General features: G+C 45.6%; 1 protein-coding gene across 5 annotated transcripts in view; it reads right to left on the bottom strand.

Moving 5' to 3' along the window:
* The window catches only part of RPP40 (ribonuclease P/MRP subunit p40), a 55,890-nt gene extending 30,893 nt beyond the window's left edge, over positions 1-24,997 (bottom strand). For 4 of the 5 annotated variants that reach the window (XM_075316476.1, XM_075316480.1, XM_075316481.1 and 1 more), the window contains exons 1-6: positions 22,863-23,095; positions 14,740-14,884; positions 10,900-10,968; positions 9,441-9,536; positions 9,231-9,356; positions 1,043-1,235 (exon numbers count right to left, since the gene is read on the bottom strand). In XM_075316476.1, coding sequence (XP_075172591.1) covers positions 1,043-1,235; positions 9,231-9,356; positions 9,441-9,536; positions 10,900-10,968; positions 14,740-14,884; positions 22,863-22,979 — 746 coding nt within the window. In that variant the 5' untranslated portion in view covers positions 22,980-23,095. Of the gene's footprint in view, positions 1-1,042; positions 1,236-9,230; positions 9,357-9,440; positions 9,537-10,899; positions 10,969-14,739; positions 14,885-22,862; positions 23,096-24,914 lie in introns of those variants that run through there. The other variant, XM_075316479.1, reaches the window with a different exon arrangement.
* Between the last annotated feature and the right edge of the window lie 1,957 nt (positions 24,998-26,954).

Genomic DNA, 26,954 nt, shown 5'->3' with positions numbered 1-26,954 from the left:
AGCAAAGGGTCTGAATACTTATGTGATATTTCAGTTTTTATTGTTTAATAAATTAGCAAACATTTCTACATGTCTGGGGTTTTTTTCTGTCAAGATGGGGTGCAGAGTGTACATTAATGAGGAAAAAAAAAAAAACAAAAAAAACTTTTGAATTTACCAAACGGCTACAATGAAACAAAGTGAAACATTTAAAGGGGTCTGAATACTTTCCGTACCCAATGTACTTTTGAATGACACCATTCTTTGATCATACAATGTTCTGGCAAGCAGGAAAAGAAAAAAAAATTCAAGTGTGGTGAAATAGCAAAAAAAGTGAAATTATGCAATTTTTTTTTTTTTTTTTATTTACAGCGTTCATTTTACCATAAAATTGACCTAGTGATATAATTCCCCAAGTCAATAGAATTTACGTAGATATCAAACATGTATTAGTTCTTGTTTTGTTGTAGGGAAGAAAAAAAAAAAATTAAAAAAATTTTAAAAAATAAAATCTTGCTTGTGTAACAACTTTCCGAGAGCCACAATGTTTTACATTTTTGTGCGAATGCTTGTTTTTTGTGCCTTGAGCTGCTATTTTCATTGACATTTTGTGGTATAGATGAGGTTTTGACTGCCTGTTATTACATTATTTTCTGTTGCAGGCAATTCTGGCCCTTTTTTTGTCTTGTTATTGCAGTATGTGTACTGAGCCGATTAACAATATTTTGATACATCAGACTTTCATGAAGGTAGCAACACCAATTGTGCATTTGAATATTTTTTTAATGTGGTAAAAAAAAAATAAAAAAACCAAAAACAAAACAAAGTTCTTCCACTGAAACATAAAAGTTGTAATAGTAATACTATTATTAATAATACATTCTTGGAGCTATGAATTGAAACCGATACATTTTCTGAACGGACATGAGCATTTTGCAAGTCATGGACATTCATCTTGTTCACTTTTAGTAAGTGTTGTGTACTTTTAATAGCATTTGCTATATATGAAATATATGTCATGAAAGTTGTATTCTAGATTGAAATCTACAGATACTTCACCTACCAGTCAATATTATTGCTGATGGCTCCAAGCCATTCAAAAACTTCAGGGGCACCACATGACACTCCTCCTTTACCATGCAGCTCGTCACTCTTCAGCACCGGACAGGGCAGATCTCTGGAAACACTAGAAGTTATCTTATATGGATACTCCTTAACGATATACTTTGAAAAATAAGATGATATAGATGGTTCTTCTAAGAAATGAAAGAAAAATAAAATAAGTATAAGCACATCATCCTCCAACAATAATTTTCTGGATGCATCAGATATATAAACAGAATATATGCAGCTCAGCTGTCTCTACAGGACCCACAAAATATCTCTTTGATCAGTTATGATCTTTCCCTCCTCCACAAACTTATATATAAATAAATAAATATTATTATTATTATTATTATTATTATTAATAATAATAATAGACAAGTCAGGGTTTTGATCATTTTATTTTTTTAATATTTTTTTTACTTGTGCACATTCCATTGTTATCTGTGTACTGTCTATTCATATACAAATATAAAATAGAAGTAAATTATTTTTAAAATGTACTAAATGTTCTATTCTGATAAGAATAGCATATTTGTGCTAACACACTATAAAACAGCTGCTTTCCTTACCACAAAATTGCATATATCCAAATTAATATCTGCCAGTTACAAGTCAAGTTAAGTCAAGGACTGACATTTCTGACCCCGTGGTCCCTATTCTTAGCTATAAAAATAATAGATGTTCAGAACTTTGGCCTCACAGAGTACTGCTCAATCCATCATCAAAAATGGAAGGATTATGGTACAACTACAAACCTACCAAGACATGGCCGTCCACCTAAACTGACATCCCCATCAGATGCATGGTGTGTTGGGCGAAGTGTCAGTGCTGTGAATGCAGCACTGACAGATCTAATCCACTGCAGTGATCAAGCATTACAGTGGAATAGATCAGTGATTAGACCACCGAAGTTAGGTCCCATAAAAGGGATCAAGTAAAAAAAGTTCGACATTAATATTAACAAATATTTTTTAACATTAAAAAACGAACCTGAAGGAAAAAATAAAAAATTCCAATAAATAAGGAATTTTTTCTGAAAAACAAAAAAACAAAAAACACACACTACCAACAAAAGTACACATACAGCATTTGGTATCACCACATCCATAACAACCCAATCTGTAAAACAGTCAAGCTAGTTAATCCCTTCAGTGAACACCGTAAAAGAAGAGAAAAAAAAAAAAACCACCACACCAATTCTGGATCTGCTGTTTCTTTTTGATTCTGCCTAAGGTCTGTTTCACATGACAGTGAAAAACAGACGTTTTTCACTGATGTGTAAAAAACGCATATGTCCCTCCGTGTGGGTTATCCATGTGCTATCCAGGTCAGAAATCCGTGACAGCACATGGATGTATACTCACCTGTCCCTGCTCCTGCTGTCCATGGCACTCTTCGGCTCTGTGTAGCCAGCCGCCGCAAACCCCCGCTGCAGCTACTTCTGGGTCGGCTGCTCCATGCATAAATGAATATGCATGAGAATAAGCAGCCGGGCTGGAAGGAAGAGGCAGTAGAGGCTGAAGACAGCGTCATTGGAGAAGGAGAGTATAAAAAAAAGAGAATTTTGTTACTTACCGTAAATTCTCTTATAGTTCCGTATTGGGAGACCCAGACCATGGGTGTTTAGCTTCTGCCTCCGGAGGACACACAAAGTACTACACTTAAAAGTGTAGCTCCTCCCTCTGAGCTTATACACCCCCTGGTAGCCAGTCCTAGCCAGTTTAGTGCAAAAGCTGAAGGAGAATAGCCACCCACAAGTGAACCGAGTAAGAAGCGGAACAACCGGAGACTCTGTCCACGACAACAGCCGGTGATAACACACGGAACAAGAAAATTGCCAACAGGCAACAGGGAGGGAGCTGGGTCTCCCAATACGGAACTATAAGAAAAAGAATTTACGGTAAGTAACAAAATTCTCTTTTTCTTTATCGTTCCTTTGGGAGACCCAGACCATGGGACGTTCCAAAGCTGTCCCTGGGTGGGAATAAACAGAAAAAACTAAGAAGTAGGCGGAGACTAACTTCACAAGTGGGCGACAGCCGCCTGAAGGATGAGTCTGCCCAAGCTCGCATCTGCCGAAGCATGAGCATGCACTTGGTAGTGCTTCGAAAAGGTATGCAGGCTAGTCCAAGTGGCAGCCTGACAGACTTGTTGAGCCGTAGCCTGGTGCCTAAATGCCCAAGAGGCACCGACAGCTCTGGTCGAGTGTGCTTTGATCCCCGGCGGGGGGAGGCACCTGAGTACTCTGGTAGGCGTCCGAAATGGTCGATCTAATCCAACGGGCCAAGGTCGGCTTAGAAGCAGAGAGACCCTTGCGCCGCCCTGTGGTTAGCACAAAAAGAGAGGTGCACCGCCTAAGCGCAGCGGTGCGAGACACATAGATCCGGAGAGCACGCACCAGATCTAGAGTATGCAGCGCTCTCTCAAAGCGATGAGCAGGGGCCGGACAGAAGGAAGGCAAGGAAATATCCTGGTTAACGTGGAAGGGAGAGACCACCTTAGGAAGAAAGTCCGGGGTCGGACGGAGAACTACCTTGTCTTGGTGAAAAACCAAAAAAAGGTGACTCCGAGGAGAGCGCAGCCAAATCAGAGACTCTGAGAGAAGTTATGGCAACTAGAAAGGCCACCTTTTGAGAAAGACGATACAAAGAAACCTCCCTAAGGGGCTCGAAAGGGGGTTTCTGCAATACCGTGAGGACCAAGTTAAGGTCCCAGGGATCCAAGGGCCGCCGATAAGGCGGAATGATGTGAGACGCACCTTGCATGAAGGTGCGGATCTGAGCCAGCCGGGCGAGACGCCGCTGGAACAGCACTGATAGAGCTGAGACTTGTCCCTTGAGAGAGTTGAGGGACAGTCCTAGCTGCAGACCGGACTGTAAAAAAGACAGAAGGGTCGGCAACGAGAATGGCCAAGGAGAATGGCCGGAAGAGCGACACCAGGACAGGAAAATTTCCCAAGTCCTGTGATAGATCTTGACGGAGGAAGACTTACGGGCCCGAGTCATAGTGGAGATGATTTCAGGAGGAATACCAGAAGCCGTCAAAATCCAGGACTCAAGAGCCACGCCGTCAATTTGAGTGCCGCAGAATTCGGGCGGAAAAACGGACCTTGCGAGAGCAGGTCTGGACGGTCCGGAAGATGCCACGGCATCTCCATGGACAGTTGGAGCAGGTCCGGATACCAAGCTCGCCTGGGCCAGTCCGGTGCAATGAGGATGACTCGACGGCCCTCCATTCTGATCTTGCGCAGGACTCTGGGCAAGAGAGCTAGAGGGGGAAACACGTAGGACAGACGAAACTGGGACCAGTCTTGAACCAGAGCGTCCGCGGCGAAGGCCTGAGGATCGTGGGAGCGAGCCACGTAAACCGGAACCTTGTTGTTGTGACGGGATGCCATTAGGTCCACGTCCGGAGTGCCCCACTTGCGGCAGATTGACTGAAACACCGCTGGGTGCAGGGACCACTCGCCACCGTCCACGGATTGACGGCTGAGATAATCTGCCTCCCAGTTTTCTACGCCAGGGATGTGGACTGCGGATATGGTGGACTTTGAGTCCTCCGCCCATTAAAGAATGCGTTGGACCTCCAACATTGCCAGGCGGCTGCGTGTCCCGCCTTGGTGATTGATGTAGGCAACCACTGTCGCGTTGTCTGACTGGACTCGAATGTGCCTGCCCGCCAACAGGTAGTGAAAGGCTAGGAGAGCTAGAAGCACAGCTCTGGTTTCCAGCACATTGATTGAAAGGGCTGACTTGGACGGAGTCCAAGTGCCCTGTGCTCTGCGGTGGAGATGTACCGCTCCCCAGCCGGATAGGCTGGCATCCGTGGTGAGAATCACCCAGGACGGAGTCAGAAAGGAGCGCCCTTGGGACAGGGAGAGGGGTCGAAGCCACCACTGAAGAGAGCTCCTGGTCCGTGGCGACAAAGCCACTAACCTCTGTAAGGAGGAAGGCCGCTTGTCCCAACAGCGGAGAATGTCCAGCTGCAGAGGACGCAGATGGAACTGGGCAAAGGGAACCGCCTCCATGGAGGCCACCATTTGACCCAGCACCTGCATCAGACGCCTGAGGGTATAACGGCGGGGCCTCAGGAGAGAGCGCACCGCCAACCGGAGTGACAGCTGTTTGTCTAAGGGCAACTTCACTAGTGCCGGCAAAGTCTCGAACTGCATCCCTAGGTACGTGAGACTCTGGGTCGGAGTCAGAGTGGATTTGGGAAGATTGACAATCCACCCGAATTCGGCTAGGGTGGCGAGAGTGAGCGAAACACTCCGCTGACAGTCTGCGCTGGATGTACCCTTGACCAGAAGGTCGTCCAGATAAGGAAGCACTGCTAACCCCTGGAGGTGCAGGACCGCAATCACTGCCGCCATGACCTTGGTGAATACCCGAGGGGCCGTGGCTAACCCGAATGGGAGAGCCACAAATTGGAAATGATCCTCTCCTATCGCCAAACGTAATCAACGCTGATGTGACACTGCGATTGGCACATGTAGATAGGCATCTCTGATGTCGATGGACGCCAGGAACTCCCCTTGGGTCATAGAGGCAATGACTGATCGCAGAGACTGAATGCGAAAATGCCACACCCGGACATGCTTGTTGAGAAGCTTGAGATCCAGGATGGGCCGGAAGGTACCGTCCTTTTTCGGAACTAGGAAGAGATTTGAGTAAAATCCTCTGAACCGTTCCTGAGCGGGAACTGGGACAAATCACTCCGTTTGCCTGCAAGGACGCCACGGCCTGCGAGAAGGCAGCGGCCTTGGAGCAGGGGGGAGTTGAGAGAAAAAAAATCTGTTTGGTGGGCTGGAAGAGAATTCTATCCTGTAGCCGTGAGATATGATGTCTCTCACCCACTGATCGGAGACTTGCTTTAACCAAGCGTCGCCAAAGTGGGAGAGCCTGCCACCGACTAAGGACGTGGCTGGAGCGGGCCGAGAGTCATGAGGAAGCTGCCTTAGTGGCAGAACCTCCTGCGGTCTTCTGCGGACGCGCTTTTGGGCGCCAGTTGGATTTCTGATCCTTGGCTGAGTTAGCGGACGAAGCGGAAGGCTTAGAGGATGACCAGTTGGAGGAACGAAAGGAACAAAACCTCGATAGATTCCTACCCTGGGCGGGTTTCCTGGTCTTGGTTTGTGGCATGGAAGTACTCTTCCCGCCAGTAGCTTCTTTAATGATTTCATCCAGCTGTTCACCAAACAGCCGTGAACCAGCAAAAGGGAGCCCAGCAAGAAACTTCTTGGAAGAAGCATCTGCCTTCCACTCTCGAAGCCACAAGATCCTGCGGATAACAAGAGAATTAGCTGAAGCCACCGCAGTGCGGTGAGCAGCCTCTAGCATGGCAGACATGGCATAGGATGAAAAAGCTGAAGCCTGAGCAGTTAAGGTAACCATCTCAGGCATAGATTCCTTGGTGAGGGAATGCATCTCCTCTAGAGAAGCAGAGATGGCTTTGAGAGCCCACACTGCTGCAAAAGTCGGGGAAAACGCGGCCCCCGCAGCTTCATACACAGATTTGGCCAGAAAGTCAATCTGACGGTCAGTGGAATCCTTAAGTGAGGTGCTGTCAGCCACCGACAGCCTCAGGATGTTCTGCTTCACCTCAATTGAGAGTTCCTTAGACCGCATGTTGTCTGGTCACAGCAACAGCTTCCAAATGCAAAACCACACACCTGTAATCAACCCCAGACCTTTTAACTACTTCATTGATTACAGGTTAACGAGGGAGACGCCTTCAGAGTTAATTGCAGCCCTTAGAGTCCCTTGTCCAATTACTTTTGGTCCCTTGAAAAAGAGGAGGCTATGCATTACAGAGCTATGATTCCTAAACCCTTTCTCCGATTTGGATGTGAAAACTCTCATATTGCAGCTAGGAGTGTGCACTTTCAGCCCATATTTATATATAATTGTATTTCTGAACATGTTTTTGTAAACAGCTAAAATAACAAAACTTGTGTCACTGTCCAAATATTTCTGGACCTAACTATGTGTTTTTGTGGTAAGTGTTTCACGGATCACACCATAGTGATGCTAGAAAAAAAAAAAAAAAAAAAAAAAAAACCACAACGGATATGTCTCCGTGCGGAGCACACGTACACACGTTTACGCCGCACGGAGACACGGTCAGGAGAAAAAAAATAAATAAATATTCACTGATGCGTGCAGAGACCCATCGATTATTAACCCCTTCAGCCCCAGAGCACTTTCAGTTTTTGTTTTTTGCTCCCCTTCTTCCGAGAGCCGTAACTTTATTTTTCCGTCAATCTTGCCATATGAGGGCTTGTTTTTTTTGCAGGAAGAGTTGTAATTTTAAATGAAACCATAAGTTTTACCATATGGTGTACTGGAAAAACTGCAAAAAAAAAAAAAAGTGTGATGGCACAATAGTTTTTGGGATGTTTTATTCACGGTGTTCACTATATGGTAAAACTGATGTGTGGGTATGATGCCTGAGGTCGGTGAGAATTTGTAGACACCAAACATGTATAAGTTAACTTGTATCTACGGGGTTAAAAATTTCACAAGCTTGTCCAATAAAAGTGGCGTACGTTTTGCGCCATTTTCCGAAACTCGTAGCGTTCTCATTTTTTTGGGATCAATGGCTCAGTGACTGCTTATTTTTTGAGTCTCAAGCTGACGTTTCTAATGGTACCATTTTTACGCAGATGCTACATTTTGATCACCTGTGATTACATTTGCGTAAAAGTTGCGGCGACCAAAAAAAAACGTAATTTTGGCGTTTGGAATTTTTTTGCCACTACGCCGTTTACCAATCAGATTAATAGATTGTATATTTTGCTAGATCGGGCATTTCTGAACGCGGCGATACCCAATGTGTATATTTATTTTTTTAACCCTTTAATTTTCAATGGGGTGAAAGGGGGGGGGTGATTTGAAACCTTTAGTTTTTTTTTTTTTAATTTAAAACTTTTTTTTTTTCACTTTTTTTATTTTACTAGTCCCCCTAGGGGGCTATATGGATCAGCAATCCGATCGCTCTGATCTATCTGCTGATCACAGCTATACAGCTGTAAACAGCAGATACGGTCACTTCCCGCTTCACTGGCCTCCGGGCCGGGTGAAAATGAAAGTGACTCGTCATAGCTGCAGGCGTCATCATATGACTCTGTGCTACCATGGCAACCACCGGAAGTCACGTGATCACACACGTGCCTTCCGGTGGGGGCGGCAGCAAGTGAAAATCTTCACCGCGCGTATATACATCTCGCTGCCAGACTTTGGGAGCGAGATGTAAGGGGTTAATGTTACAGGTGGAATGCGATTCCACTCGTAACATGCAGGCACACGTCAGCTGTTGTAAACAGCTGATATGTGCGCCGAGAGCCGCACCCTGCCCGCGGCAGGGGGCGGGGCTTAATGTGACACGCTCCATGACGGATATATCCGTCCATGGTCGTGAAGGGGTTAAAGGGAACCGGTCCCCACTTTTTTGGCATATAAGCTGCAGCCACCACTGCCGGGCTCTCATATACAGCATTCTAACATGCTGTATAAGAGCCCAGGCCGCTGTGAGAACATAAAAAAAAAACCACTTTATAATACTTACCTAACGGTCGCTCGGTTGGCCATATGGGCGCCTCCGTTGTCCGGTGCTGGCGCCGCCTCTTTCGGCCATCTTCGTCCTCTTTCTGAAGCCTGTATACATGATGCGTCTACATCATACACACCGGCCTCATTGTTCTTGTAGTTTGCCGCTACAGGATGTTTATCGGCAAGCATCGCGACGAGGGAGGAACGTCCGCTGTCAGCTGCTACTCAAAAGAAAGTGGCCCCTGCCTTTGACGTCAGCACGCTAGGAGTGGAAGGTCCAGCATCGGTCGCGATGGTTACCCGATACACATCCTGTTCGGGCGAACTACAAGTTCCAGGAGGCGGCGAGGGAATGGAAGGTAAGGTGAGCATAATGTGTGTGTGCGTGCGTGTGTGTTTGTGTGGCCTGCAAGAGCAGGTTAGAGCACAGTGGATGTACTGAACCGGAAGTGTGTGCGGTGAGTATTTTGCTCGTACAGCAAAGCTTGCTCATAAACAGTTACAAATTTACAAGCAGCTTTGCTCATTAAGCGAAATACTCGCTAACCGAGGTTCCACTGTATCTGGAATTTGTATGTAAGAGGAGTGAACTACCTGAATTATCCCGAGCAACCAAGAAATCAAAACTCAGAGGCTTTTTCTCAGTCAGGGCCCACCTCACACGCTGGAACTTTTTGCCATCTGGTGACATGGCACTGTCTGTCAGATCAATTGTAATAACTGAAAAATCAAGGTAAATAGTCACTAATAAAGCAGATTAAATGCACAGGGCTCAAAGACAGTAAGCATACGCCTGAAACTTACTATATCGCATGACATGTTTCCCTGAATATAGAGAGGACTTGCCCTGCAGTCCCAACTCTTCATAGGTGTCTTTATTTACAGATATAATCAGCTTTCCTAAGAAAAACAAAATATCACTGATATGCAGATTGTACACAATGCAGTTTTATATTTAGAAAGCTTTATAATAGCTATCCAGCAATAAGTTCTGTTTCATGGATGGTCATATGAACATTGAAACTTACACGATTTAGAACAGAACAGCAACAACATCTGCTACTACTTCTTGGGATGGGATTATGGAGACGGAAAAACCCTTTAAGTCCAAGTGGTTGTTATCACTGGGGGTGTATACTTCTTCCTCCTGAATGATGTTGCCCAATCATAAACAGGCAGCAACACACAGGAGAGAAAGAACACAGGCCAAAACAGCTTACTCCTGTGTGAGATGTAATGGCAGTCTGCTCTGCTTTCACTATAGACAGATTACAAGTTGCTGTGAGCACAACAGACACCTTTGAGCTCATCTCCAAAAAGGCAATGTGGGGGAGGGGCTGTACAGCAGACTTCACTGTGCTATGAAAGGGCAAGAGTTCCTAGAAGGGTTTGTAAAGATACACAGCTAAACTCAGCTGCACTGACTGCTGTGACCTAATTCTGCTAAGGCTGCTTTCACACTGTTTTTTTTTAACATGCGTCCTGAATGTTTTTTTAACGCAAAAACGGATCCAGTGCAAATGCGTTTTCATTTCAATGCATTGGCAATGGACTCGCGTCAACATGCGTTTGCGTGCATTATAGTGAGGATCCAGCGACTTGCAGTTTTTTAACATTTTTCAAAAACGCTACTTGTAGCGTTTTTGAGCTGCGTCCAAATACTGCATCCGGACTATACTGCATGCAATTGCATGTGAACGCTGGCATGCTGATAGACAGGATCCTGCTTGCTCTACTGAGCATGCACAAAAACCAGCCTCGGGTGATCAGTCCCTCTCTCCCCCTCCCTCGCTCTCCCCCGCCTGAGAGCTGCGGACACTCGTAACCAAGATAAATATTGGGTAACCAAGCAAAACGCTTTTCTTCGTTACCCGATGTTTACGTTGGTTACGTGTGCAGGGAGCAGGCAGCCCGGCTCCTAGCACCTGCGGATGCTCGTAACCAAGGTAAATATCGGGTATCCAAGCAAGTTACCCGATGTTTACCTTGGTTACGAACCTCCGCAGCTGTCAGAAGCCGGCTTCCAGTCTATCATGTTCAGTTCCACTGACTCCCGATCACATGACTCCAATGCCCGCCCATAAACTTCAAGTGACAGGATCCTGCAAAATAACACATGCGTTTGTAAACGTTCATGACGCATGTTAAAAAAAAAAAAAACGTAGTGTGAGAGCAGCCCAAGAAGCCGCTCTTACATTAATTCTCCTCTTTAAATACTATGAGTTCCTAAACTTTGTGGGGAAAAAAAAAAATGAATAGATACCTGTAGGCAGAACTGCAGCAACGTTATCTTGATCAATTCTTGTGTTATATGAAAGTGCATAAAACAAGCCTAGAAAAAAAAAAAATTAAAATATATATATTCAATGAAACGTTAAAGCGGTCAGCACTTATTGTAAGGCTCCATTAACAACTTTGTTTTGTGTGTCAGTCTGTAAGTCAAAGACCGGCTGCAGGACTCCCAACCCAAAGACAACAGTCTCGTGTGAATACATGAGGCCGTTTGGTTCGGGTCAGGAGATCCACAGCTAGTCTATGAATCACCATTCATACTTCGACATGGATGTGTGATTCAGATACAACACATTCATTTTAATAAGATTGGATGCTACAAACTGTAATAATTAGAAGTGCCCCATTGTCCGGATTTAAGGGGGTCCCAGCACACAAAATCCTACAATATTTATTTATGAAATTTTGGTATTTCTATAGCACTAACATATGCCAACACACTTTACAAGTCAAAAGGCGACAAGTGCAGACAATATCTGACATTACAGAGTAAATCTATAATTCAAACAATTTAAAACATGAGGAGAAAGTTCATGAAAGATTGCAATCTACAAGAAGGTAAGGGATGAGATGAAAGGCTATACATGTGTATGTTTATGCTGGCAGTGTATGGTCCATCTTTGAGAATAATAAGGCTATTATTGTAAAACTGTATGCATTTCCTTCCCCAGAATAGTCTGAGATTTCATTCTTGCTGTACACACGTTGCAGCTTTTTTGGCTGCATCTTTCTGGTGACTACAAAGATGCAGCATGTCAATTCTTTTTGCATTTTTCCCCTGCGTTTCTCATTAGTGATGGAGGACTCGCAGATCAATCCCCCGCCGAATTGGGTCAGCGGGGGATTGATCCCTGGTATCTGGCCGGAAGCTGGTCCCCATATAATCTATTGGGGCCAGAATCCGTCAAAAAGAGATAATAGCAAGCACTTCATACTTACAAAGTCACCGGCTCAATTGTCCACTTCCACGCATTACCTTCATTACATATGCACTGCTTCCCCCGCCAACCGGCGTCCTATGTTGAGTGACTGTGTTTGACACTTCCAATCACAGACACTGGTGGGCGGTTCCATATCGTACATCAAAATAAAATACATTGGCCCAGATGATAGCCAGCACAGATAACGCCATGGCTACAGGCTGCAACCCCCAGCTGTGTACTTATCTTGGCCGTGTACCAAAATAGGAAGAACGGCATGTGGCGTTTTTTTTATTAATAAATAATTTTAAAAACTGGAGTGCGGTCCCCCCCCCCCCCAATTTAAAGCCCTGACCGCTGGGGGCTGGTATTCTCAGGCTGGGGAGGGCCATGCTTATTGTGCTACCCCCAGCCTAAATGTAGCAGCTTGCATCCTTATATGCGACAAGTGCCGAACTTTACCCAGCTCTGCCCAATTGCCCTGGTGCGGTGGAAAACGGGGTAATAAGAGGTTAATGTCAGCTCCCAGCTGTCACTAAGCCTTAGATTAATAATGGGAGGCACCTATGAGACCACCCATTACTAATCTGTACGTGAAAAGAAAAAACAAACACCCAAAAAATCCTTTATTTGAAAGAAAATACAAAAAAACCTCTAACACCCAAAACACCCCTGTAGGTTCGACATAATCCACACGAGGTCCCACAACAATTTCAGCTCTGCAACATCTGAATTTAGATTGAGTACCCGCTGTGAGGTTCAGGCAGAGACTGAGTAAGCCGCACAATCAGCAGTGAAGTCACTCAGGTTAGCCGTGGACACAGCTGGAGGTTCCCACGGTCCTCCACCTGTGACCGCAGGTAACCTGACCTCAGGGGACCTCAATGAACTCAGGCGAGGTCACCGAAGTCACCTGAGGTCAAGTTACCTGCAGTCACAGGTGGAGGACCGTGGGAACCTCCAGCTGTGGCCGCAGATAACCTGAGTGACGTCCCCACTGAGGCTCAGTCTCTGCCAGAATTTACAATGTGCAGTTATATGGCATGATCGCACGCTGTGATTCATTTCTAGCAGAGCTGGAATCGTAAGGAGCCTCATGTGGATTATGTCGGACCTGTAAGGGTATTTGGGGGGGGTTAATAAAGTGGTTTTAAGAGGGCGTTTAAGATTTTATTTCAAATAATGGATTTTTTGGGAGTTTGTTTCTTTTCACTTACAGATTAATAATTTGGGGGGGGTCTCAGACGCCTTCCATTACTAATCTAGGGCTTAGCAGCAGCTGTGAGCTGACATTAACCCCTTATTACCCAGACTGCCACCACACCAGGGCAATCGGGAAGAGTGAGGTAAAGCTCCGAGCTTGTCGCATCTAATGGGCAATGCGGCAATCCTGGGTGGCTGCAGGCTGTTTTTTTATAGGTTGGTAAGCGGGTGGGGGGGGGGTAAGTTGGAGGGGAGCCCAATAACCATGGGTCTCATACAAGCCTGCAGCTGTCAGGCTGTGTCATGGCTGGTTAGTAAAAATGGGGGGGGGGGGGAGAAACAGCACGTCAGGTTTTTAAATTTATTTAGCTAATGGGGAAAAAAAAAAAAAAAAAAAGACAGCTGCATGTAGTTCCTCCTATTTTCATACACAACCAAGATAGGCGGATGTCCTGGGGCTGTTGCCTGTAGCCGTATGCTTTATCTGTGCTGGCTCTCATATGGGGGGACCCCGAGTTGGAATAAGAAATAAGAACATTTTACAGTAAGAAAGTGACTTGTGGACCGGGTCTGTGATTGGAAGCGTCAGACAGGCTGTCACTCAGTGTGGGGGCGTGTCTCAGAAGTCACTGCAACCAATCACAGATGCTCATGGGCGGGGAAAGCAGTGAAAATGAATTAAGCTAATGAGCGGCCTCGGAAGTGAATAAGAGTCGCGGGAGCAGTTGCAGCCGCACCGGTGACTTGGTAATAGATTTTAAAGATGACAACTGTCATAAATAAGTGTGCACTCAGCCTAGATTTCAGAGGACACTCAGATCAGGCTGCATAAAGAACATCTGTGGAGACATATGTCAGGTCAGAGCAGTGTCCCGTTAGGCATCGTGAGCTCACATTCTTCTGTCCAGTCAACCTAACAGGACACTAAGCGTGGTGGAATAAAGACGAAGATAAGCACCTTTCTTTAGCTGACTGCATGCAGTTACGCTGCGATCTGCACCGCAGCGTAACTGCATGCGTCCTGCGTCTCCAGCACAATCTATGAAGATTATGCATGAGACGTGCGCACGTGGCGTATTAGAACGCAGCGATTCGGCTGCTGCCTGAAGCGCGCGTTCTAAGGAGTGACATGTCACTTCTTTCCTGCGCTCTGCATGCATCCCCCGCTCTGTCTATGGGAGGGGCTGCACTCAGAGCGCATGAAATCGGCTTTTTTTTTCATTACGGACTCTTTCTGCAGCGATTTGAAGCGCACATGTGCTGTTCAAATCGCTGCAGAAATTTCTGCAGGGACAGACGCTACGTGCGCACATAGCCTAATAATCCTGACAGAGTGGACTAGATAAAGCAATTTGCTTAAGAGATATTTAGAAAAATGTTCAAGTATTTTATTTATTTTATCAGATTTCTCATAGAACCACCTTTATAAAGGGGGTCATCTTCTGAGGGCATTTATGGTATATTGACCAAATTTACCACAAATGTCTGTTAGGTTCAACACACATCTATCAGACATTTATGGCATGTCAAGAATTTACCGTAAATATCGCGCTAGAAATCCCATGCAACAGGTTAAAAGCCCTGACTTTAAAATAATGAAAATTCTACATATTATACACTGTACGTGTGCATTTTATACCCCCAACATAATGAAGGTGGGGAAATACCTGTGGTTTGGCTTTTCTTACCTTTCTTTATAAACCCATCATTAAATTCCTGATTTAGAAATTCATGTAGAGGCAGGTTTTTTACCAAATAATAGGTCCCCATTCCATCAATGATCTGCTTTAGTTTTTCGGGTAAGTGTCTACATTCAGGTAACAAAACAGACACCTGGATTAATAAAATAAGATTAATGTAAGAGTTGTGTCAGGATTCTGGAAATAGCGAGCGACTTTTCCGTCCTGTTCTTTTTTCAAAAGGGCTGACATGAAAGTTACCCACAAATGATAAAACAATCAATAAAAAAGCAGATCATCAGATAAAGCTTTAAAACAAGAAATCACATGCTTCATAAGCTGGTATGTGAACTTATCGGTCCTCTTCAGATCCCCTGTCCAAGGTACTGACAAGTATCAAAATATAAGCAGAGCTGGTCCATTCCTTACTGAATAATTAGAAAAAGGACCAAATTTAAAAGGAAACTAAGCTAGGGTTCAGCATTCTGTACAAATACAGACTGCACACAAAAGGTTAGGGATATTTGGCTTTTGGGTGAAATTTCAGGAATATCCTAAAAAAAAAACAAAAAAAAAAAAAAACCACGGAAGGGGAGTTACATACTCTCCACATGCTCATCCCCATATAAAGTCTATAAGTCTATGGGGAACAGAATCTGGCGTAATGGGATAGGACCAAGCGCTATATACGCCCCGGTCACCGGGAAGGCTTACACTGCTCCCGCGGCGGCAGCTCTTGTTCTTCCCGAGCCGGCCGCTCATTAGGCTCATACCTATTCACTGCTTACCTCGCTCACCGGCATCTGTCATTGGTTGCAGTCAGACTCTCCCCCATGCTGAGTGACAACTGTGACTGCAATTAATCACAGCCGCCGGTGGGCAAGTCTATATCATACAGTAAAATAAATAAATAATTAAAACAAAAACAGCATTCGATACCCCCTTATTTTGATACTCAGTTAAGATAAAGCATCACAGCTGGGGGCTGGAAGTCTCATGCTGGTGAGACCCATGTTATTGGGAGCCCCCCCAGCCTAAAAATATCAGCCAATAGCCGCCTGGAATTGCCACATCCATTAAAAGCAACAGTTCTGGGACTTTACCTAGCTCTTACTGACTGCCCTGGTGTGGTGGCAATCGAGGTAATATATGGGGTTGATATCAGCTGTGTAAAGTGCTTCCGTGTGGCTTCCGGGGATTTTGCGGACCCATTGACTTGTATTGCGTCACGGTCTGCAATTACGAAACAGAATAGGGCATGTTCCATAATTACGGAACGGACATACAGCATCCGATGTGTTTTTTTTGTAGGAACTGATGCACATGGAAGTGCTTCCGTGTGCCATCCAATCCTACACAATAGACATTGAAAAGATGGTCTTGTCAGTAGGCCCGCAAAAACACAGGAACTGAACAGGACAAACGGAACGGTCACGTGAATGAGCCTTAAAGATACAATAACGAAAGCAAAAAGTAAAGACAACCCTGCTCGTAAGAGCTTACAATGGGGTAAGGTGCAGGTGACAACGTACAAGTGCTTATTTTCAACAATGGTCCAGCCATCTCGAAAAAAATGGAGGATAGATAGAGGCTGCATGAGCCAGTTACCAGACAATCTTTGTGCTGCTTTTGTTGGGTGTGGTGAAGTTTACGGAGAGTTATGTTCTGAGAAATAGTGGAGGGGCTCTATATTAATTCATCAATAGTACCTCGCCATTACGAGGCTTCAAGCAGGATGTTTTTAGACGGACGTGGCCACAGAGCTTAGTGTCATCAGCAGGTAGCAACAGAGACTGGAAGAGTCACAAAAAAGGTATAGAACAGAGAACAATAGAGGAAAATAGGGTTTATTTGAGCTGCGCCAATGATCACTTCTCAGGTATTCAGATTAATGGATCTTTATTTTGCACAGGTCTACGCGTTTCTGGAGTCTCAGCTCCCTTCCTCAGGACCATCAGGCATAAGAACACATCAAATAGAGATTTTCCTCTATTGTTCTCTGTTATCTGCCGTCTGGGTTGCTGCTGCCTTGATCAAAACTTTCCATGCCTGCATAGTAGTTGTGACTTTCACAACTTCACTTGGTGAGTATTACTGCTCCCTGTCTCTACCCCGTGTATTATTGGGGTAAAACCCTATTGCGCTTCTTCTCCACAGCTTTTTACTCATCAACAAAAAGGTATAGAAGTAGACGTCCTATGGCTACATCTCACATCAATGACTGCTTCATTGTGAACAATGCCCTTCGAAACCGGATGATGAATGCCACACAACTCCAGGCACATTTAAGGAAGGTGAGAGTCACCCAAGGATACCTGACCACACCACCAGGCACATGCAGCATCACCTTGCTGGATAAGGGACCAGTGGGCCTCAGCGCTGTTCACTAATGAAAGCCGATTCACGCATAGCAGAAATAATGGCTGCCAATAACATTGGAGACATCAAGGAGAGCGCTATGCATCAGACTGGAGCGGGGGTCAGTAAAAGGTAAACATGCCAGAAACTTAGATTTAAAGCACCAATACAGAGTTTGGGGGGGGGGGGGGTGCTGGGTGGTGTTTTCCACAGCTGAGCTGTCACTGAGGTTACTCGCGGCCAACGCTGAATACAGCTGATCGCGCTATTCCCTTCATTAGCTGCGTGGAGCTGACAGGAGCGGCGGTGTCTTCTGCTGCTCCGGTCACCTTCATGCAGCACAGCTGGAAGCGACGCTGGACCATCCTGGATTACGCCGGACATGGAGGGCTTTTTCGGGCTTATAAAATTGGTGAACAAGGCAATTTGTTAGTGGTTTTTTTTTCTAATAAAGGATTGTTTGGGTGTGTGTGTTTATTTACTGTAATTTACAGATTAATCATGGAAGGTATCTCGGGGAGACGCCTGACATGATTAATCTAGGACTTATTGGAAGCTATGGGCTGCCAACAACTCCTTATTACCCCGAATGGCAATGCACCAGGGCAAATCGGGAAGAGCCGGGTATAGTCCCAGAACTGTCGCATATAATGTATGCGGCAATTCTGGGCGGCTGCTGACTGATATTGTTAGGCTGGGGGGCTCCCCATAACATGGGGCTTCCCATCCTGAAAATACCAGCCTTCAGCCATATGGCTTTATCTGGCTGGTATTAAAATTGGGAGGGACCGCACGCCGGTTTTTTTAATTATTTATTTATTTTACTGCACAGTATAGACACGCCCACCGGCTGCTGTGATTGGGTGCAGTGAGACAGCTGTCACTCAGCGTGGGGGGCATGTCTGACTGCAACCAATCACAGGCGCCTGAGGGTGGGGAAAGCAGAGAATACGAGATTGATTAATAAGCGGCCGGCATATTCAAAGTAATTGTTGCCGCGCATTCTCTGCACAGCTGTTCCTCGCCGCGCTGGTGATTGGGGAGCGGTATGAGCCGGGGGAAGAAAAAAAAAAAAAAACGAGCGCCAATGTACGTATGACTGAGAACAGCAGAAAAAAAAAGGTAAGTATACTGAATTTAATTTAAAAAAAAAATAGAAATAAGATCGCTAGTGTAAAAACGCACACGCACGAAACGTGCTGAACACGGACATACTCCGTGTGCGGTCCGTGCAGGCACGGACCCATAGACTTTAGCGGGTCCGTGCCTGCGTGCTGCCGGCCAAAAACGGACATATCGTCTGTGCAGAAAAGCGCACACACGTACTTACCACACGGACACACGTTCCGTGTGATTTTACGTGTGTGTGCCATCTACCATTGAATAACATGGGTCTCCGTGTGTACGTGTCTCCGGTACGTGCAAATACGTACCGCACACGTACAAAAAAAACGGATGTGTGTTGCGGGTCTAAAAAGCAGCGTGTCACATCTTTCTGCGTTTTTGTTGCTTTTTTTCACCATTGAAAGCAACGATAGTGAAAAAAACTGCATCAGTGCATTTTTTGGGGGAAGAAACTAGCTATAGGCCTTGTGCGCACGCTGCTTTTTTTTTTTGCTGCAGTTTGTTGTCCTAAACTGCATGTATGACCTTCGCCAAAGTCTATGAGAAATCAGAAAAGGCTGTGTGCACGTGGCTTCTTTTTTGCCTGCAGTTTTTGTTGCAGAAAAAAGCAGCATGTCACTTCTTTTGTGTTTTTCCCTGCGTTTTGCCATTGACAAGGTTAAAAAAAAAAACGCAGGGGCAAAAACGCATGTGTTTTTCGGCTAGAGGGTGCGTTTTTCGGTGGAGAAAAAAAAAAAATGCAGTCTAGGTTTTGTTTCTGTAGCGAAACACCCACCCTTGGCCAAAAAACGCATAAAATGCATGCTTTTTGGGTGCGTTTTTGCCCCTGCAGTTTTTTTTTTGTTTTTTTTTTTTTTTTTAACATTGTCAATGGCAAAACACAGAAAAGAAGTGACATGCGGATATAGAGGGGCTCTATATCAATTGATCAATAGTACCTCGCCATTACGAGGCTTCAAGCAGGATGTTTTCAGACTGACGTGGCCACAGAGCTCAGTGTCATCAGCAGGTTGCAACAGAGACTGGAAGAGTCACAAAAAGGTACAGAATGAAAGGAATGATCATACATGCAGTTTAGGACCACAAACTGCACCGAAAAAGGCACCGAAAAAAAGCAGCGCGTACACAAGGCCTTAGGCCCTGTGCGCACTAGAAAAAAAAATGCAGCAAACCGCACCCAAAAACCGCATGCGGTTTTACTGCAGGTTGGTACCTGTGTTTTTATGCCTTCAATGCAAAAAAGCAGGTTGGAAAAAAAAAAATTGTCGTCATTTCTTTCTTCATAGATAGATAGAGGATGGATAGATAGATAGATAGAAATGGTTGATAGATATTACAGCTTTTATTTCTGATATTTGTGTCCCCTTCCACAACAGTATTTGTGATACAGCAGTGACCCTGCGGGACCTTGGATCTGAGTTCTCTATTAAAATCCCCAAATACCCCTCCAGGTCCGGCGTAATCCACACGAGGTCCCATGACGCTTGCACACTGATCCAGCGGCGTCTGAGACATAGTACTCAATGCAGCCTCGTTCCGTGAACGAGACTTGCAGGGGTAACTCCAGGACATGTCTCACGGTCGGTGATGTTAACACATTACCGCTCGCGAGAACTTCAGGGCCTCACAAGCGGTAATAGTGACATCCCCTACGGGCAGTGACCCTGCGAGAACTCAGATCCAAGGTCCCGCAGGGTCACTGCTGTATCACAAATACTGTTGGGGGGGGGGTGGGACGACACATATCAGAAATAGATATTACAGCTTTTATTTCTGATATTTGTGTCGTCCCCCCCAACAGTATTTGTGATACAGAAGTGGCATGCAATTCTTTTTGCTGCAGAAAACATGCAGCAAAACCTGTTGGTAAAAACCAAAAAAACGTGCAAAGAGTGCGCACAGCATTTTATTTTTGTTTACCATAGGTTTTGCTGGGGAAGGACTGCAGCAAGGTTCTGAACATTTTATGCAGCAAAACCGTGGTAAAAACGGCAGCGTGCGCACAAGGACTTAAACATGTAACACCAAAAAACACAGCTTTTTTTTACTGCCAAAAGATCAGGTTTTGCTGCAGAAAAAAAAAAAACCACAGCAAAGACTCCCTGTGTGAACATAGCCATACAGTCTCCTCAGTTACTTTCTAGGACTGGTTCTCACAGCACTCCACCATTGATGACCATAAGCTATATCAGGCATTATGGCTTTCCCTAAGAACATGTGCTCAGTAGTTTGCTCCTTCTACACTCAGTGTAATGACACTGGCCAATGTCAGTCCGGCTGTGGAGCACCGAGCCTCATATATGGGGTCAGTAATCACTTCACACTTGTTTTGACGATGCTGAAGTTGGTTTCTTATTTGTCAAGTTTCTTATTCGGCAATTTAGTTTTTTCAGTTTTTTATTCATTTAAGAACAAACATAACACATCACAATAATAAAATACAATGCACTGAGGTGCCCTAATATAAATACACTCAAAACCAGCTGCAAAAATTATAAAACTGGCAAAAAATGGGCATCAAAGTGGGCACCAAAGTATGTTAGTGAAAGGGTTAAATGCCCTTGGGCCACTGATCTAACACCACAATTGCATATCTAGTGATGCCTCTAATCAAACTCGAGTGACTCCAGCCTGGCCCAAAGGGGTTCTGGGCATCAAAACTGGCATCAAAGTGGGCACACAGCCAATTTTCACAGATTTGAATAAGTAACCAGTGTTTTTGAGGGGTTAAATGGCTTTGGGCCACTGATCTCACACCAGATTTACATACCTAGTGATGCTACACATCAAATTCAGATCACTCCAGCCTGGCCCAAACAGGTTCTGGGCATCAGAACTGGCATCAAAATGGGCAAATGGTTAGTTTTCACAGATTTGAATAAGTAACTGGTGTTTTTGATGGGTTAAGTGGCTTTGGGCCACTGATCTCACACCACATTTATATACCTAGTGATGCCACACATCAAATTCAGATCACTCCAGCCTGGCCCAATGATGTAAATGTGGTGTGAGATCAGTGGCCCAAAGCCATTTAGCCCCTCAAAAACACCAGTTACTTATTCAAATCTGTGAAAACTAACCATATGCCCACTTTGATGCCAGTTCTGATGCCCAGAACCTGTTTGGGCCAGGCTGAAGTGATCTGAATTTGATGTGTGGCATCACTATTTATGTAAATGTGGTGTGAGATCAGTGGCCCAAAGCCACTTAACCCCTCAAAAACACCAGTTACTTATTCAAATCTGTGAAAATTAGCTGTGTGCCCACTTTGATGCCAGTTATGATGCCCAGAACCCCTTTGGGCCAGGCTGGAGTCACTTGAGTTTGATTAGAGGCATCACTAGATATGCAATTGTGGTGTTAGATCAGTGGCCCAAAGCTATTTAAGGCTGGTTTCACACTACGTCTTTTTAACATCCGTTGAAAACGTTATTTTAGTGGAAGTACGGATCCAGTGCAAATGCGTTTTCATTTCAATGCATTTGCAATGGACTCGCGTTAACATCCGTTCACCTGCGTTTGCGTGCGTTATAATGCGGATCCGGTGACTTGCAGTTTTTTAACATGTTTCAAAAACGCTACTTGTAGCGTTTTTGAGCTGCGTCAAAATACTGCAAGTCACCGGATCCTGACTAAACAGCACGCGAACGCAGGTGAACGCTGGCGTGCTGATAGACAGGATCCTGTTTTTGTACTGAGCATGCCCAGAACCAGTCTCGTGTGATCTGTCTCTCCTCCTCCCTCACCCTCTCTATCTCTGTCTTTCCCCCTTCCTCTCCTCCCTCTCTCTCCCACCTGAGAGCTGCGGACACTCGTAACCAAGGTAAATATCGGGTAACCACTTCTCTTAGTTACCCGATGTTTACGTTGGTTACGCGTGCAGGCAGCCCTGCTCCTAGCAGCTGCAGACACTCGTAACCAAGATAAATATCGGGTATCCAAGGCCGATGTTTACCTTGGTTACCAGCGTCTGCAGCTGTCAGAAGCCGGCTCCCAGTCTAGTTCCCCTCACTCCCGATCACATGACTCCAATGCCCGCCCCTAAACATCCAGTGCAGGATCCTGCAAAATAACAGATGCGTTTGCATACGTTTATTTGCTGTAAAAGCAGGATCCGTACTTCCGCTAAAAAAACGTTTTCAACGGATGTTAAAAAGACGTAGTGTGAAACCACCTTAACCCTTTCACTAACATACTTTGGTGCCCACTTTGGTGCCCACTTTGATGCCCATTTTATAATTTTTGCAGCTGATTTTGAGTGTATGTATATTAGGGCACATCAGTGCATTGTATTTTATTATTGTCATGTGTTATTTTTGTTGTTAAATGCATAAAAAAACTGAAAAAACTAAACTGCCGAATAAGAAACTGACGAAGACGAAACCAACTTCAGCATCGTCTTGTTTTGCTTGTACAAGTCACCGTGTACAGATATCAGCCTATGCTGCTCATTAGTAACCAATCAGACTGCAGTTTTCACTCTGCATTGAAAAAGTAAGGCACGGGCTCCGATTGGCTCTAGTGGGTGAACGCCACTTTCCTGCCATGTTGTACCTAGGTGTTGTCACTGATACACGTGCTATGCGCTGGTCAGCCTGTGAGTGACGTCACACACACCGGGTGCCGCAATGGCCGCGCACTGTACTCACACTGTAGTTGTAGTGATGAGTCTCCACGTGGGAGCCGTGCCGGGACTTCTCCTGCAGGAAGCTGGACTTCTCACATACCAGCAGATGGCGAGGACTCGCCTGCAGCGCGGACAGCATGGTGACTGCCCCGTCCACACAGATTATTATGAGGACGACAGTAGATTAATTGTAAAAAGCTATAAACTGCCGAGGAAGGGGCGGCGATCACACGCCATTTCCTGCCTGCTGTGTGTAACATACTGCCACCTGCTGGCGCACAGTCTATAGTGCAGATAAGGTAAGGCTCATGCTACCAATAGAGAAGTCTGATGCTGAGGTGTACCACACTGCCACCTGGTGGCGGAAAGTTCATAGTGCAGCTAAGGTAAGGCTCATGCTGGCAATAGAGAAGTCTGATGCTGAAGGTGTACCACACTGCCACCTGCTGGCGGAAAGTCCATAGTGCAGCTAAGGTTAGGCTCATGCTACCAATAGAGAAGTCTGATGCTGAAGGTGTACCACACTGCCACCTGCTGGCGCACAGTCCATAGTGCAGCTAAGGTAAGGCTCATGCTACCAATAGAGAAGTCTGATGCTGAAGGTGTACCACACTGCCACCTGGTGGCGGAAAGTCCATAGTGCAGCTAAGGTTAGGCTCATGCTACCAATAGAGAAGTCTGATGCTGAAGGTGTACCACACTGCCACCTGCTGGCGCACAGTCCATAGTGCAGCTAAGGTAAGGCTCATACTGCCAATAGAGAAGTCTGATGCTGAAGGTGTACCACACTGCCACCTGGTGGCGGACAGTCCATAGTGCAGCTAAGGTTAGGCTCATGCTACCAATAGAGAAGTCTGATGCTGAAGATCTACTACACTGCCACCTGGTGGCGTACAGACCATAGTGCAGCTAAGGTAAGGCTCATGCTGGCAATAGAGAAGTCTGATGCTGAAGGTGTACCACACTGCTACCTGGTGGCGGACAGTCCATAGTGCAGCTAAGGTAAGGCTCATGCTACCAATAGAGAAGTCTGATGGTGAAGGTGTACCACACTGCCACCTGGTGGCGGACAGTCTATAGTGCAGCTAAGGTAAGGCTCATGCTGGCAATAGAGAAGTCTGATGGTGAAGGTGTACCACACTGCCACCTGGTGGCGCACAGTCCATAGTGCAGCTAAGGTAAGGCTCATGCTACCAATAGAGAAGTATGATGGTGAAGGTGTACCACACTGCCACCTGCTGGCGGACAGTCCATAGTGCAGCGATCATAGTTATATAGTGAGCAGTGAGCACTCATGGTGCCAATGACTAGTGATGAGCGAGCACAAAAATGCTCTGATGCTCGTTACTCGAGTCCAGCAGGTCGTACACTCAGATGCTCATCTCAAGTAATGAGTATAATGGAAGTCAACTGGAAATTCAAGCATTTTCCTGGAAGACCCTCCCAGGAGTCCTGGCGGTGCCGTAAAATCTCTGAAATGAGTGGAAACACTCTGAAATCAAATGAAAACAGCATGGAGAAGATCCCTGGCCATATTTCTGACTGCCTGATCGCTGCTGGTAACAATGTAGTCAGAGTTTTACGCCACTTTTACGGAGTGACAATAAAACAACACCAAAGATAAAATGGATTTTACAGGAAAAAAATGCTAAGAAACATTATTTCCTGTATAATGACTTGTGTATACAGCAAAATAAAAAGAGGAAGAAAAACCTCCTCCACCTCTTAGTCTATGTTCACATGTAGCATTTTTGCAGTTTCATTGCTTTCAATGGTGAAAAAACGCTGTAAAATCGCTGAAAGCTTTGATATACTTCTTTCCATTTCAGTCAGGAAAAAGGGAATTGTGTATATAGGATTTCTGACAATTTTTCCCATTTGTAAGGACTGGGACTCATAGACTGGAAAAGCCTGTGCACTAAGCGTAAGGCCTATCAAAATCTCAAAGGATGCTGTAGCGCCTGGTCCCACCAGACCCCGTGGGGGGCGCGCTCCCTGACATGTGCCCAGTCCCAGCATGGCTCCCACTAGCACTCCCAGTCATAGCCCCAGGCAGCGACGGCCTTCCTCTTACCAGTCCCATGGCTCTGCAGGCGCTGCCCCTGCTCCGGGTCCTGATGTACGTCCTGCTCCCAGCCATGCTGCAGCCTCTTCCTGTCTCCCTTCCTTACACAGAGCTGCAGTAAGTGACTCTAGGCTGCGTGCGAGGCCACGCCCCCTTTCTTAAAGCGGTATGCCCTGTTTTCTGGAAGTGACCTCAGAGGTCACCTGTTACCTAATGGGTATTTAGGTTCACCTCCCCCCAGCAGCAGGCGCCCGAGCAACGCTTCCATTAGAGCCTTGCCAGTGTCCAGACCCCTTGTGCTGTTATCTGTGCTTTGATACCTGGTTCTAATCCCTTGTCTCACTGTAGTGCCATCCGTACCATTCTGGCTAGGGACGTCACCACTCATACTGACAGTGGACGTCACCGTGCCCTACCTACCGTGGACATTATCTGTGCCGTACCTGCTGTGGACGTCACCGCTCATACCGACAGTGGACGTCACCGTGCCCTACCTGCCGTTGACATTATCCGTGCCGTACCTGCGGCGGACGTCACCTGCTGTGAACATTTCCGGTGCAGTTTCCGTGTCCTGCCGGCTGTGGACGTCACAACCTTGCTACACCTGGCCTTACAGAGACTCCTACTACCGGTTCCTGGCTGCTGTGCATTTAGGCCTCCTGAGGAGGCGCCGCACAGTCCCTGTATAGGGGTTCGCTGCTGGTCGCCTTCTCAGGGGAGTCCGGTGCACGGTCCAGTGGGTCCACCTCCGGACGCTCGCCGCTCCTCGGTGAGCGTAACAGATGCACTCCAATACACCCTGGAAGACACATAGAGTAGGGCCCCAGAAAACATCTACATTTAGAAGGAGTGGGACTTCTGTGAACAACAACGAGGAGTCCTGGATTCGAGGCCACTGCTTAGGGTACAATTGTCACAAGGACCTTCAGGCAACCGACTGATTTTGCACCAGCTAAGTTGGGCGGCAGTGTCTCCTATGCTGGCTCAGGCAGCCTCAAGGCTTCAAAGAGATTGACGTTTCCAAACTTTTTTTACCTCCTTGGAGACCTTTACCAATGAAAATTCATGAACCATGTGGGGGGAACTACTGCAACCTGTCCCAGGGAAAGAACACCACAAGTCCTTTGTCCATTTTTTCCACAGAAGAGGTGCCTTTGGGCCTTTCTTCCATTGTATGAATGCTTCTTTATTTTTTATTTACACGAATTTGAGGCAAATCAGCATCTTGCAGGCCACAGTCACTGCTCCCTCCTTGCTTTAGTTTATTCCATGGGTTATTAGTACCTCTGGAGCATAATAACTAATAAACGCATCTGACAGGCCCGCTGTTCTCAAAATGAACAAGACATGGATTGGCCAAGACGTCTCAACTCAAGCGGATGACAGCAGCGGAACATAATGTCAATTCAATTGTCCCTGTTGTTTTCTGGTGTATTCCAATGCACCCATTTCCACCTCAAAAAGGGCATATAGTTCATGGTTTATTATTTTTCTTGTTCTCCTCCCTCTAATACTACACCATATCATTAGGTTTATCCTGCGGCCCTCGCTCTAAATTTTTACAGGGCCATCAGGCGGCCATTACTCATAAATTTTACTTTCCACAGACGAGCCAAATCAGAGCCTTGCAGGCCGCATTCACAGCTCCCTCTGAGCTTAAGTCGATTCCGTGGGTTTTTTGTGTCACCGGGGGCATAATAACTGATAGGCGTCAATTGAACTATTTATCAACTTATAGGCACCTGTCAATTGAAAATGCTGAGACTTGACTGTCCTCAAAATGAGCAAGAGTGTAAAGGAACACAATAATTATATATGTATAACACAGTGTATGTTAATAGGTGGAGGTATAGAGATATGTATAACGTATACAGTATATAGGACACGTGTTGCCAATGGTAAGCAAGGGCGGGAGAATCTCTGAGAGCACCGACATGAAGTTATGAATAGATTTGGATAAAAACAATTATATAATTTATTGAAAAGGTAGATTAAAATAAGAGCACATGGTATGTGTACAGCAGGAACAAAAATGGCATACCACGCAAA

Source organism: Anomaloglossus baeobatrachus, chromosome 6 (genome assembly GCF_048569485.1).
Source record: "Anomaloglossus baeobatrachus isolate aAnoBae1 chromosome 6, aAnoBae1.hap1, whole genome shotgun sequence".
Classification (NCBI taxonomy): Eukaryota; Metazoa; Chordata; class Amphibia; order Anura; family Aromobatidae; genus Anomaloglossus; species Anomaloglossus baeobatrachus.
The sequence above is the reverse complement of the archived record's forward strand: the minus strand, read 5'-3'. Positions and strand labels throughout refer to the sequence as shown.